We start from the raw sequence: 15,328 nt of genomic DNA, 5'->3' as shown, positions 1-15,328 counted from the left end.
GAGTGGCGCCATTCTAACACTGTGCCAAGTCTACTGCTTATAAATGGTCTTTTCATAAATTGCAGTATTACTGCTCTATATTACTCTATTGACTTTTAAGACTACATATTATATTCATTATAAAAGAAATCCATATAAATTAACATTGTTTCCTCTTCCAGATAGATGTGTTTTGATTAATGTATGTGAGAAATAAATCAACATCCATAGAAAATGTTTTTTGCAAAGCACGGCTTGATACTGTGATTTGAATTTTTGTTAGTGATGGCTGAAAGGTAATTATAGTTTCTCATTAAAAATAGTTGCAACAGAATCACCAGAAATGCTCTCAAATTACTGCATATTGTGGCTGAAAATTGTTAACTTTACATATCTGTTCCTTTCTTTTATCACCAAGCAATGTGTATACATTATCAAAAGTAAAATTTCAGCCTTTTAAGAGCCTCTTTAGATGTTCCTGATCATGGATGCATGTTTATGCCTACACAATTATCGTTTTTTTCATTTTTCAGTACATTTCACTTTTAACTGAAATTATAAGGTAGCTGAATGTACTAAAAAGTATTTATGTTGTATGATTTTAATAATTAAGGTATAAACATTTATGTGATAAATTTGATCATTGTTGCATGCATACTAGAACCTCTTCTGCTTTACAAATGGCATGTCTCCATCTCTCACTCCCTTCCCACCACCCCCCCAAACTCTACCATAGTGGTAGGAATTCAAAATCCATGTAGAAGAGTAAGAAAGATTACTGCACTTGATATGCTATTTGTATATTACTGTTTTAAGGAAGAAGTGATTGTAGTGTACATAAGATACATTTTTTAAAGGAGGTATTCTTTGCACCTTCTATCTCAGTATCTCAGAGCAATAAGATATTTTAAGTTTCAAGCACCTGAACAACCTTTCTCTTTTGTGTAAAATATATTGCTAAAGAAGACAGTCATTTACTTGTAAAGGCTGTCTTTTACAAAATACTATTATTTTTTATTTTTTATTTTTTTTTTTTAGTCCTAGGCAACCAATGCCTCTGTCTCTCCACCTATCAGAAGAAGAAGCAAGCATAATAATCCAGTCGTTTTGGAGAGGTTATCGGGTAAGAGTAATCTATAATTACTTTGCTTGATGTTGAATTTGTAGGACTGTGAAGGCCGTAGGGAAAATCCTTACATAAATTTTAAGTAGGGGATACTATAAATAGCTGTTGAGACCCTCATGGTTCATTGGCTTTGGATGTTGCTCTGCCTTATGCCTGGTGACTACAATTTCTTCACAGGCGTTTATGCTGATGTAATCTCCCTGTTTTCCTCATAAAATCCACTGAAGGTTGGAACAATTTTTTTTTTTTAATGAGTTGATCTTTGGCTAGTTGCTAAGTGTTACTTGGCTTCATTCAGGGATATTTAAGTGAGTGTAGAGGTACACAAAGAGGACTGGTGAGGTCTGTACAGAAATAGAAGCGTATAGAAACAAAGATAAAATTGAGACAAAGAACAAGACAGGAGATACAGGAAAGGAATGAAGGCTGTTATTCAAGGAAAGGAAAAACAAAATGGTAAGCAGATATGGCAAGCCATACTAGTAATATAGCACTAATGCGGTCCCCAATTTGAGGGGGAAAAGAGAGGAACATAAATTAACTCTGAAGAAGATTGGCTTGTACTATTATTTTGGAGTGCGACAGCAGTGCTAAGCCTAGGGTACGATATAAATGATTTTGAAAATGCTGAAAAGATTCTGGAAGCCTTTCTTAGAAAGGCTCTAACACCTTCATGCTTTGTGAAAAAATGGACTTAAAATCCAAAAGAAGCATCTTTGACTGCCTTTTTCAAAATTTAAGGTTGTAAATAGCCTCCAGCTATAGCAGTAGTTTCATTGTGATGGAGAGTAATGCATCTCTGTCTCTACATCAGTTGTTCTTTAAATCACAGTCAGAACAAAACATTCTCTGTTAAGTTCTTTACTATTTTAACAAGCATGAATACATAAGAGTTGCTACTCTAATGTGCCATGCAGACAAAGATGACGAAATATCCTGAAATGATCTTCTTGACTGATAGATTTTTATGACAGTTGCTGTTTTTCGTTTTCCTTGATTTTTTTGTTGTTCTGAACAGAGATGGCATTGACACTAACATTAATTAGCATTGACAATATCACTGCAGGCATCCTCACAGTGGATTATTGCAAAGGCAAACATCCAGTAACAGTTCCATTAGAGCTGAGCAGTGCAAGGTTGCTCAGATACCTTGTGCTTCAACCAGAGGTTCCAAAGGGCACTGTCCCTTCTCACCGTGTTAAATTTAGAATGATAAATACTATGGTGAAAATTTTAAACCAGTTCCTAGAAATGCGAGGGTAACTATAGCTTAAAAAAGCAGAAGACAGAGAAAATAACTCAGACTATAAAATTGGCTGTTACATGTTTTAACTTCTTAGAGCTGAAAGAACTTAGGCTTTTAAAAATTAACATTAAAATCAGAATATAAAGTCAAAATCATTAGTAACAAGTTATTACACAGGGTAACGTTATCTTTGATTTAAATGAGAATTCATCACAGTAATGATAAAAGTAGATTCCAAAAAATTAGAAAATAGTTCAGATGATATGCTTTTAAAACAAATATCCCAGACATGAACCTTGTAAATTTTTTTAAATTTTATTCTTAAATGATGTCATATAATGTGTGAGAAGCCACAGCTGGTAATTTTTCATTGACACATCGTGTATGGAATCACTATTTTTGAGATACTTTGTTAGCTATATTGATCTAGGCAGTAGACTTTACTTAGTTCTGTAACTGACTGAGCATTGCATCTTTGCATGGATATTTCACTTGTTTCTGCCACATGTAGCTGTCTGCACATGCCAGTATCAAAACCACATGAGATTCAGCAAAAACAAGGTGTCAGGCAGTAAGGATTTTTCTATGTGAAGAAAAAGAACCCTGTAGGTACAGAATATTGAGCACTTTCTGATAACAAAAAGTTAATTAAAAGTGTACATACATCCTTATCTGAAGCAGGTTTCAGAAAAATACTTGTTGTGGTAATAATAATTAATAGCTGTCATCCACAAAGTCTTTGCTAGAATCTTTCATACAAAGACATTTATGAGTACTTATTTCAAGTTTAATCAAGAATTAAATCCCATAATAAAAAGCTGTGTTAGCTACAGAAACATTAGGCTGCACTCTGAAACACAAACAGCAATCCAATTACTTCTATAACCGTTTTCTGGTAAAAAGGAGAAAACTAATTAGATTGCAGAATGTTAGATTAGGACCTAAGCAGAAGAAAGCCACCAGGAAGTGATAGTAGCTATTGTGTGACCCTAATGGAAAAGGTTTCTGGGTGTAGAACTTGTCATAAAGAAAGGTGTAGGGGGTTTTGAGCAAAAAGGCAGTTTGCTGTTGCCACATCCATTGTGACTGTGGAAATCTTGTGCTTGATTTACAAATATGAAGGCTTGCTCCAAAGAAACTTTAATTAAAATTATCTGTTTCCCATTCCTGGCGGAAACAATCTTGAAGTTCCAGGAATAAATAACATAATATTGGGTAACCACTGTAGTCCAAAGGAGTAATGATAATGTCATTTGTTGCACGTGTATATATGAGACACACCAGAACAGTCTTGCATAGTACTCTGAGGAGATCAGAAAGGAAGATGTCATCTTGAGAGGTCTCTTTAAGGCAAGCAAGAACAGCTGGAATAAGGCTTTTGACAGCTCTTTCATCAGATTTTTCTCTTTAATTCTTACATCCTCTTTTATTGATGTTCCATTCATCTGTCATGGGCCAAGGCAGTACTCCAATATCTGATGAAAACCCTGGATTGGTAGGTATCAATTTTCCAGGCACTTCTCCAATTCAAGAAAATGTGTATCTTCACTCTTCTACTGCTGAATCTGTGCTTATTGCCATTTAGTCTCGGGGGTCTTTTTAATATTTACAATTTGCATAACTATTCTAGGCAGAAGGAATTTTTCATTAATAGAATTTTCTCTAACGTTTCTGTCCAAAGCTTTAGTGTTATCCTTCCATAGTGCTAATCTTTTTTAATATACAAGCATTGAACCTAGCATTGAACACAGTGTATTTTGATTATATAAATCTTGTAATACTATGGAGCTTAGACTGGACAGCATTAGGTAAATATTCAGTGCTATTTTGTGTATAAATATCGTTTGAGCAAAAATTAAATCCAAATTGAAGTGGGTTTATCTTTATGTCTTACAAAGCGTTCTCGTGCTTTTGCTGTCATAATTTATTTTCCTTTCCAGGAAGGTGTGGTGACTAGCAAAGGCTGAAACCTAGAAGGTCACGCAAATATTTGCTGTTCTTAACAGCAAGTGTAGATTCAGTCGGGTGACTTGGGTTTTTAAAGAGACACGTTAGGCTTTCTCTCAGTTCTTTGTTAGACTCCTTCAGTGCTTCATGCTTTGTTGATCTGCAGGAGAGTCATCAGTTGTTTGGGCAAGATTTAAACCTTAGATTACTTACCTGGAGATTTGGCTGCTGAGTCATGGCTTTTTAATCATGCTAGAATTGTACTCTGATTTACGAAATAGAGGCTACTTTCTGCTAAATTATCAGAGCTATGTTAAATTAGAGTTCGTTAAGAATATTTGGAACACGTAGATAGGATTCTGCTAAGTTCCTATCACCTGTTCTACTGAAAGTGACAGATTTACATTCCTTTTTCTTTCACATTTCTAAAAATCTGGAAGCTCACGTTCACTTCTTGGTTTTGATATTGGACCTTGCAGTATTTTAATATATTAATATATTGTATTTTTGAAACATTATTTGATGGTTTTAATTAAAAAATAATATGATTTTTTTAGCTAATAACATTAATGTTTGTTATTAATTTTAAAAATTTTATATTAACCTTGAAAGAACTAAATATATCTTTTATAGAAGATAATACATACCTGTATTAGTATAATGGGATATTTTAAGACGCCTGGGAGGTATCTGATGTCAAGTCACTAAGTAAAAGTCTTCCCTGCCTGTATTGATCACACAACCTTGCATTGTATTTCTGCTCTGTCAGTGCACTGAAATATATATCTGAAATCTGGCAAGTTATCTTCTCTGAAGTGGATTGAAAACTACGCTTAGAGTACAGTTGCTGTCTGTTGCTTTCATGGTTGCACCACAAAGGAGAAATTCTGTGTGGAAAGAATACTTTTGCTAAATAATTCATATTGTTTTGTTTAATGTTTTTAACAAGTGGAAAACTGCATCCTTCTCTTTTGCGCTGTGTGCATTTCAGGAAAGCATGTGAAAACTGGGATGTAATGGAGTGGAGTAATAGAGTTCAAATCACACAGCAAACTCATTACCATATCATGTAAGAATAAAATAAATATAAGAAAGTCACTAGAAAATTTAAGTAGTCAGCTTCATGAAAGTAGAAACATGTCCAGGAGAAACCAAGCTTATTGCTGCTTGTTTCTACCATGTTACGCAATTTCAGCCTGAATAACTAGGACATTAAGTCGTAAAGCGTAATGACATTTCATCTATGTAGCAATTAGAAAAAAAAGAACAGAAACTCCATTTTAAATAATTCTATTATAATTTGAATGTGACTCTAAGAGAATAAAAACTTCCCATTGTTTAAGCAAATACTAGCATGTCCCCTTCCTGCTGTTGTCCAAGGGATGGTATCTATTCTGGATTTTTGCTCGAACACTGGAGGTAGTAATTGTGTGAATGCCAAGGTATATGACAGGCAACATACTGCTATTTAATCAAGTCTTGCTTAGAGCAAGTTTAGGTAGACTGGTAAAAGCTAAATTCTTTCTTATGTTAGTAGAATCCATACCAGTACAAAAGCAATAAAAGAGGAATTCAACTTAAATGGGGACAAGGCCTATTACTATTATCATTTTATATGGAAGCAGGATTAGGCTCTTCATAGGAGTGATTGCTAAAGAATGGATACCATGTAATGCATTCCAATTACTTTAAATAACAGATTAATGGCTCTCCTGTTTGTGAAAATTGTGTGGCTGAGACTGTCGGTAAGCCTATTTGCAGCTGGTAGCAGGTGTGAATCAATTTGCTGGAATAAATTTCCTGCTGTATGACCCTTCATGTGCCTCTTCTGTTCTATTATGTTGGTCAATGGGCTGGTTTTATAGTGTTGTGGTTTTCTAAAGGCACTAATACCCTTCAGTATAATGCTTTAAATTTTAATTAACTCAAAGAATGAGTGTCTCACTGCAATCACATTCTCAGGAGTCCTTGGTAATCAAAATGATCCCCTAATTGGCATATTTATGTTTTCAAAGGAGTTTGTCAATTACGTGGCTTTTATTTCTGTTTAAGCTGAAAACTGTAAACCTCTGGGATCATACTTTTATATCAAGCCCTGCAAAAAGGATGTATGTCACATATTTACCCAGCCACAGAAAAAATACCTCTTGTCATCTTGGGTAACACGGATGTACATAATTTTAGTTGAATATTCTGTTTTCCTTTTCCAGGTCCGCTGTGATACAGAAGTACAAGAGCTACGTCAGTGGCAAAAGCAGTTGAGAGAGGAAGAAAACATTTCTCAAAGAGTGGAAGAATTCTGGACTAAGCAGGAAGCCAAAGGTAAGTGGATTAAATTACTGTAATGATTTTTTTTTTTTTTAACATTAAATGTTTAATTGTTATACTTCAAGTTGTATTAAGAAATAAGACACGCGGTGGAACACTGATCATGAGTGACAAAAGAAGGCAATGTCTGGCGGAAATGCCTGGCTATTTCTTTACAGTTACTATGTAAGTTAGTTGCTTGTCTAGCAGAAAGTGCCAATGGAAAGTATGATACAGGGCCAAAGCTCAGTAACTTCACAGGACTACGATAATGTAGTGGCACAGTATTTCCTAGGGCAGGATTAAACTTCTACCAGCTATGCAACATTTGAGTACTGATTTTTACCAGACAGGTTGTGTTGTAGTTTTTCTAAACTGCAGTATTTCTATCTGGTAAATGTTCTACTGGCATTTTCCTGTAGTTATTTATAACAGAAGTTGGCCAGTACTGTTCTTACATATATATATAATTGCCAAGGGATATGAGGCCAGGTTCCTTTAAGAACCAGCACTGCACCGTGTTTCCTTTTTGCTCTGATTGTGGACAAGGCCTTACTGACAGGGCTGAAGTTATTCTTTACTTACTCAGGCACGATGGTATAATAATGATTTTTCTGTGCCTGCTCTCTTTGTCTAATAACAACGCAGGAGGATTCGCTAGCTCCTCAACCAGTCTACATTTTTTCAGCCTCTGTGGCTAGACTCACATGTGATATACGTAGGGATGTGAATTACAAGTCAGTAGAAGAGGTCATTCAGCTATATGACTCGTAAGCTCTTGAGAGGGAAAATTCTGTTTTACCAGTCACCATTGTGTGGTCGTTCATTCTGACGTGCCAGAAGGGGTGTCCCACCCCGTATCTCTTACATCAATTTCAGCCATTGTGTAAGTGCACCATGGGTTTGGATCAATGAGAGGTTTTGGTGTTAGTTTCCTACAACATCGTTTCCACGTGATCCCTGTATGTACCACAGCAGAGGAAGTGAGCTGGGGGAGAGAGGGATAATCCCTTTCAGAAGCCCACAGCTTGGTTAAACGGAGCAGAATTTGGGGTGGTATTCTCATAGCTGGTTACTGTTCACAGCTGAAGAAATGCCAGCCTCCAGATGATTGGTAGGCGCTAACAGTCAGGGGCAAGTCTTAGACCTCCTCAGCTCAGACCACAAAAGGGTCAGTGGCCTAATTCGGAGTCTGGCGTTCGTGGGACTTCACTGGGAAAAGAGAGATTTACTTTTGAATTCTTGTAGGGTAAGGGAGTTTAGAATCAGTTTTCTGTGAAAGTTTTTAAAAATACTGAGAGCTGGTCGGTTAGATGCCAATTATCCAGAAAAATCAACAATTCTGGATTTCAAGAGGCAGAAAATCGCTGATGCGCAGTCTGGAATTGGGCAGCTTCATCGTAATGGGGGTTACCTTTGGTCTCAGTGTTGTCAAATGACCTAGGCATTTTTACTGAAGCACTGCATATTTGTAGGTCAGCGTTTGGAGCTGTTTCTCTTCTCTGCACCTACAGGCCTTGTCACTGCTTTATTGGTTAGACTTCTTGAGCCACATGCCCAATTCCTAGACATTTAAAGTCCAAGCTGAGACATGGAATTTTTCCTACTGCGGCTTCATTCAAATGTTGTTTCTTTCAGAATTTTGTATGCAAGCTAATTCTTCTTCTTAATTATGTGGAGTTATTGTATTCATGCACAGATACGAAATAGGGTATTCTGGAACTGAGTGCTTGACATTCTCACAGTATGCTTTGTTTTAGAAACTACAGTAAGGATGTCCGTACATAAAGAGTACTTATTAATATCACTGCTGTAGCAATTAGGGCTTGTTGTATATAATTAGAGTCTTGCAATTCTTCAGTAACTTTAGTCGTCAAACCTTTTGTGGCTACTGCTAATTTCAAAATCGTCCTGCTTTTTAATAAATGATACAATGAAACTTTTCTACCAAGCAGTTTAATTATAAAATAGTCCATGCTCAGTAAATGCCAAAGGAATTAACAGCAGTCAAGTCATTAACCTAATGCACTGCAATTATTCTTTCACTTTTTATTGTGCATCGAGTCTATCTATCCAGTCACAAGTAGATCAGGCTTAAAAGGATGACATGAAAGTTCCAAACATTTCCCTTTGTGCTTGTAATCTTCTGTAGAAAAGTTTGCCTAAAGGTGAAGGGGGAAATCTGTCACTAATAACAATCGTTGTAACAACTGGAATTACAAAGTAGCGCCTTGTTTTCAGCTTTCCATATTTTGATGTCGTTTTTCCTTCATATAAAATAAATGTAATAGGCGCTTGGGGCTAATAACAACATTTTAAACTAATGCTAGATTTTTTGTGTGTGAAATCCTGGCAATTCCAGATGGGCTACATTTTCATAATACCAGCAAACACAAAGTTGTAAATGGGTAAGGTCTCCATATTTTCAAGATTCCCTGTTGACAAGCCCTCGATTCCTTAAACCTCTTTCCAATTGTTTCCTAGTTACACTTGTATAGCTGTTGGATAGCACTAGTTAAGAGATCCAGTCAGGGTAATGCTGCAGTTTCTCAGTGTTAAGTTTGCTGTTAAGCAGTCTGAAGTCTATGTAAAACAACAACTATTTCTGCAATCACAACTGGGTGAGTAGGTATTCCTACTGGATGTTTCTAATGGACACAAGGTGCAGTAGTTATAGTATAAATCTTTCAAATAGAGGTCTTAATACATGGTGCTGTTGTACCACAATTTCTCCTCTATTGTGTGAAGTGGAAGAGTATTTAAACCCACTTGCAAACAGAGAGTACTGGAAGTGAATGTTTTAACTCGTTGCTCTGGATTTCTGAAGTAATCTACATAATCACATAATAATAAATTTTATCACATAATACGAAATGAATCAGTGGCAACTGTCATCCTGTCGGACAAGGTAAGCTGTTAAAAAGCTGCCTCTATGTGCCTCCTCCTCTTGTCATCTGCAGCGCTCACCTGCCAATCACATGCACAGGCTGGTACCACCAGGTGATTTAATGTTGGCAGATGCAAGAGTCATGTCCTAGTACTGCATCCGCCATGCCCAGGGCCTGGACAACCTCAGCAACTGCTCCCGGCTTACGTACATCGGACAAAGCTCTTACACAGAGGGAGGTCTGACTCCGGTTCTGCTTTTCCTGTGCTAACAGATGGTGACAGCAGCAGCAGCCGCTGGATAGTTCTGTGGTTTGCATGTTTGCAAGTGGGAGGAAAGCAGTTTCCTGTTGGAGGTGTTTTCCTGCCCAAACAGCCATTCTTCGTGATATCCAGGGAAAATGTGAGCTGGATGGAAGCTCCTGCAGGCTAGCTTCAGCTGCGTGGTGATATTTAATGGAATATGTCCAGTGAAATCTGCTTTCATTTTGATCTTGGAAGATTTATAGTGTATGTATTAAAACCTCAGTTCACTAGAAAGTATCCAATGGAGAAACCTACTTGTCTAACACTGATGGCAGAACTAGTTGGTGTTCTGCATACACTCCAAAATGCATGACATTCTTCCAGTGCTCCTTCGCAGTATTCACTGTTGTTTGCATAAGAAGGACTGGCCTGCATTGATAACAGTGCTGGTGCCAGTACAAATAGGAGTAGATTTCTTTGAGGAGGTATTTAGATACTCTGAGAGGCAGCCCAGAACTAACAAAGACAGTAATGAATGACAACACCCTTATGGTTCTGCACGTCTATGCCAACAGCAAGGACCACAATCAAAGCTGTTCCTGGCTGTTCTATTTCAGCTGTGAAGGCTTAAGTGTGAATATGGTCTGCAGAAGCCTCACAGTAGAATTTTTTAAATAATAAAATCAGTTAAGTATCAGCTAGGAATATTTGCACACAATGAAATCTGTAAAAAGGAAAAAGAAAAGTTAAAGCTGTCATAGAAGAGTAATTTTTCAAAAGACATCATGTTCAAAACCTTCCTTTATGTATCATGGCCTCCTTGGTTGCCTTGCTATTTCAGCATTATATAATGCAAAGTGTTATGAGCTGGCACACTTTTCTGTGTCTGCACTTTGCTATATGCAGGACTTTTTGGTCAATGCTTCACTTCACTGCAAAATGGTCAGAACATGAAGAATTTTCTTCAGTGCAGTATATGTTTTAGTACAAATACCGAAAACAGAAGTGTCATGATTTTATTTTTTTTGTGATAGCAATTTGTTATGAGAGCCGCATAGATTTTCCAAACATTTATTCATATTATATTGCAATTTTAATCCACAAAAGTCAGGTTTCATTTACCAACCCATGCAATTGCTCAAGGGATATTTTATGGCTGAAAATAATTCATTCTGAGGAGTGAAATAGTACATAACAATAGGAAAAAAAAATGCATCTGTATGTGTGTATATATATGTGGGGTGTTTGCATACAGAATTCATAGTTTTAGTAACTTACAGTTGGCAGATGAAATAAAACAGTAATTAGTACCAGTATACAGAAATAATGAAAAATAAAATCCAACATAAGTGCTTGTCTTCTAGCAGACCTAACTATATGTAAAGAAAATTTTGGTAGAGTGACCAACATTTTATTTAAGTCTTTGTGGGATTTCATAGCCTGTTTACTACGGTTTAATAAGAGTTTTAAAAAATGTAGATATCTTCAAAAAAAACACAAGATACAAGTAGATATTTTTTGAAATTCAAAGTATGTTTTCAGAAGATAAGATGAAGCCATCTTCAAAATGCTGGGAGTAAGAAAAGTGGGGACAGGGGGAGCGGCTGTACCATTTGGCAGATGGATTCATTTAAAGAACTGTCTCTGAAGAAAGTGAATTTTTCTATAAACTGTACTTAGGTTGTGTTGGAGAGTAATGCAGTGATAAGATTTCCTTTGCCTTCTTTACCAATTATTTCAGAAGGAAAAACAAATTTCCTTTTAATCACCCCCATAGAGCTTTCCTGTCATCAGATTAATTGTTTTAGGACTATAGGACACACAGCTGTTCCACCACTTCAAAGTATGTTGTAAAATTGCTCCTTTTCATTTTTTTTCTTAAACCAGTGCTAATTCATATTGTTTATATCACATTAGGTTGCAATATTATGAAATGGTTTCTGTAATGATTTAACTGAGCCCTGCTAAGTTAATTTAAGAGTATCCGTACATAAAATAGTCAGGGGGCACAGACAGATGGCTATCTGGAAACAGCTGTACTACTTAAAGAAGTTACTGTCCAGGGGTTTTCATTATCAATCTCAGCTGTAATGCCTTAATTAATTTTGTTAGTGCTCCAGCTGCTCTTATTTCTGCTATTATTATTCTGCTGTTTATTAACATTGTTAAACCCTGTTTCACTGTAAAATCAACAAGTTTGGGTAAAGCTGCCTTCATCAGTGATTCAATCTAACCCAGCTGGCTTTGCACTGAAGTGGGTTCCGAGCGCTCATACAGTAATGAATAGCACAACACAACTACCTTTCAAGCTCATCTTTCTAGGCATTTGGTTGAACTGAGTTACTGTGAAATCTCCCCTTTAATTAAACCACTGAGCTCTTTGCATTAAACCAGACAAAGCGCTTGCTGTTACAAAAAACTCAGATGTCACAAATAGAGCAATGGGATTCATGATCAAAAGAAAAAGGAGAAAAGCTCTTTTTTTAACAAATATATCGATGTATTACAAAGTTAACTACATTAAGAATAACAATGAAGTCTCTCTTAAATTTGTATACGACTCTAACTCTGTTTAGTAGATGCTGTAAATAGTGTTGAATCTAACTGTAGGGGATGAATGGTGAGCTGCCAAATAGCTTTTAGAAAACGCTGACTCAAGGAGTAATGCGATTCTATTGACACTACTAGAAAGATCAGCATACCTTCTGTGAAAATATCAGCCAAAATGCAAGCTAACAGTCAGATTCTGCTGTGTTGTGGCTTTCAGCACAATGCTACATGTACCTTATTTCACGGGTATGTTTCGGGCAGATACTTATAATTTTATAAAAGTATGTTTGTATGTTCTTGACCAGTGTGATGCTTAAAAAGGATATCAAAAGGAAGTTATAAATGTAGATGTATCATAATAAAAAAGTCCATAGGCTTTATATCGTAAAAAAAAAAAAAAAAAAGCCCAAAGGCATTCTTAATTTATTTTCTCATTTTCAGTGAGTGTATTCATCATCATTGAAACAAATAGTGAAATTACAGTTTTTGTTAGAATGTAACCCGAACAAAACATTTTTTGAGTGTTGTTTGTTTATTTTTTTTAAGTAGGGACCCGAAGTATGATTTTTCTTGGGTGGCTAGGGTGACCAATAACATGCCCATTGAAAAGGTAGTCCTGTGCTTCCTTGACCACAGTTTCTGCCATCCTTTCCTTTTCCCAGCTCTCACAATCATGGCTGTTTGTGGTGAGTCGGTTCAGCTGGCTGCCCTGCCACAGCACTGCTCCCAGCTCTGCGCTGCAGCCTCTGGGTTAGTGTTCTGCTGGATCAGCCCGCTCAGCTGACTGGCCCTGTAATGACACAGCCCTCAGCTCCAGCGTAAGGGAAATGGTGCAGCAGTAATAGAGGCAAGGAAAACTGCCCACGTGTGACGGCAGCTGGCTTTTGGATCAGCTAATCTGTCCTGTGCCTACTGTGTCATATGAAACCATACCCTACGTGGTATGTCTGCTTGGTTCGGTAGGCCACGATGTAATGTAACCTCATATAAACCACTGACTCTCCCCACACTAAAAAACACATTTAAAAGCATCTCCCTCTGTCTCTCTTTTCTTTTTTTTTTTCTTTTTTACTTTGTAACTCGTTATTCTTCTTTCCTTATATCTTCTATACTAGTTATTGATAGTTTTGAGGAGTATTCTGGGATATAATGTGTGAAAACTGCATAAAAATTACTGTAGAAAAGGAAGTGGGGAAATGAATAGCATCCTGCAGGACTGTGGAACTCTTAGTACATAGAGCTACTAAATTTCTTTTTGAGTGGAAAGAAAAAGGTATGTTTCTTTCAGCCTCTACCTGAGATCAGAAAGCTATAACATACTTAGCTGGCACTTTGTTTGCTCCACTCTTCCACTGCTGTAAAATTCCATTCCAAAAAAAGGTCTATATTTAAGGTGTGAAAGTACTTACTCTTAACAGTTTCTACTTCCAGACTGAAAGCGTAGAGGGAAGCATAACACTGAAGGCTCAGTTGAGTGGCTTACAGAGTCAGGCTTGTAGGGAGAAAGAGAAACCTCCTCTGTATAGCCCCACTGGTTTAGCACAACGGATGGGATAAATTTGTTCCAAAATGTTTTACAAAAGTTTATTAAAATATTCACTTCACCATAAAATACTGCTACTAAAAACAAACAAACAAAAAACCCTCCAAAGGATATGAGTGAACAGTAAATGAGCTTGTTTTCTTTTTTTTTTTTTTTTCTGAAGATGATGGCCTTTCTGATTTCCTTATTCCAGTTTGCTGAAATTACTTTAATGTAAATGTATTCAAATAGCTGCTTCATTTACCTGCCTGTAGTCTGGGATCGTACATGGCAGGATGTGACAGTAGCAAACACCATAGGAAGGGCTGCTTTTGGTTTCATGAGGCTACTGATCTACCATTAGATTGTTTGTTTAGGAGAGCTTCTTTTCCCAACTTGCATTTATGTAGGGCTGCCCATATTAATTTTGTCAATACCTGCAGCCTAAAACACCCATTTCAAACTGGACATAATTTGCTGCATTTTCTTGCTTTCTAGCTGGTATCCCACATAGCTCCAGATGTGGTTTTGCTTTAGTGCTTTTAAAAAGAAATAGGTCTTTGGTTAATGGCCTGATTGATCAGGCCTGTGCCTCCATGCAGTGGATGAAACCCATGCCATTGTGATGCTGAGCAGTACCTTCTGCAGATGCAGTACTGATGAGACACTGCTGGAAATGAAAACATATGTGTTGTACAATGAAAGGAAGTTGAAAATACTTGGCTTTTGTTTTTGAAAATACCTAAATCTTACTGCATCGCTTAGGTGAAAGACAGACTGCTACAACAATTATTTCTCTCTGCTGGTGTGCTGTTGAAAAAATTAGTTCTTTACACACACAGTCTAGTACTTTCTGCTATTTTTTTTCCTAAGGGCTTTCCTTTCTTCTTCTTACCTGGGTAAAATTAGTAAATTTTTATGTTTAAAAAGCATTGTTCTTAGGAGGAATAGTAGAAAAAATAAACATTCTTGGTTTTATATTTTAAAAAAAAAATTTTGCAACCCTATTAGCTACCAGTTCTTAGAGGTCAACCATAGTCTTGGCTTTGCAAGGTGCAGTGAATGTACACAGTGTGTGGAAAATCTACTTAAACCAAACTGAGAAACAAAATAATCTTCACAGCAGGTGGGGAGAGTTGATTTCCAGATACAGGAGGGAATATTCCTTTACGCACCATTTGATTTCCAAGCTGTATTTCTCCTTTAGCAGTAGAAGTTATTACTTACCTATACTGAGAGCTTGCAAACAAAGACTTTTCCCTTGGGAAGATGCAACCAGCAACGTGCTGAAGAACTCAAAATGTAGGTGTTCTGTCATTGGAAAATCCTTGAAAACATGAATGAGGCTGCCGATAAAAGGGAGAATAGGCTGCATATTTTAGGAGCACATCTTGTGCTGGAGCAGGAACAGATGCACGTTGTCAAGAAGCAAGGAAATGCAGTCACTCCTACAGCTGTAACGTGTCTCCACCTGAATTATGAAGTAGGATTTGAAAATTGAATAGGCTTACCAAGTCAA

At 36.8% G+C, this 15,328-nt stretch overlaps 1 protein-coding gene across 2 annotated transcripts in view; it reads left to right on the top strand.

Annotated features, from left to right (window-relative positions):
* The window catches only part of IQCK (IQ motif containing K), a 54,598-nt gene that overhangs the window by 21,299 nt on the left and 17,971 nt on the right, over positions 1–15,328 (top strand). For both annotated transcript variants that reach the window (XM_048060786.2, XM_048060811.2), the window contains exons 7-8: positions 1,018–1,102; positions 6,509–6,620. In XM_048060786.2, the coding sequence (XP_047916743.2) occupies positions 1,018–1,102; positions 6,509–6,620 (197 nt within the window). The remainder of the gene's footprint in view (positions 1–1,017; positions 1,103–6,508; positions 6,621–15,328) is intronic.

The sequence above is a fragment of the Anser cygnoides genome, chromosome 15 (assembly GCF_040182565.1).
Source record: "Anser cygnoides isolate HZ-2024a breed goose chromosome 15, Taihu_goose_T2T_genome, whole genome shotgun sequence".
NCBI classification, from domain to species: domain Eukaryota; kingdom Metazoa; phylum Chordata; class Aves; order Anseriformes; family Anatidae; genus Anser; species Anser cygnoides.
Note: the sequence above shows the minus strand (reverse complement) of the source record. Positions and strands in the feature narration are given on the sequence as shown.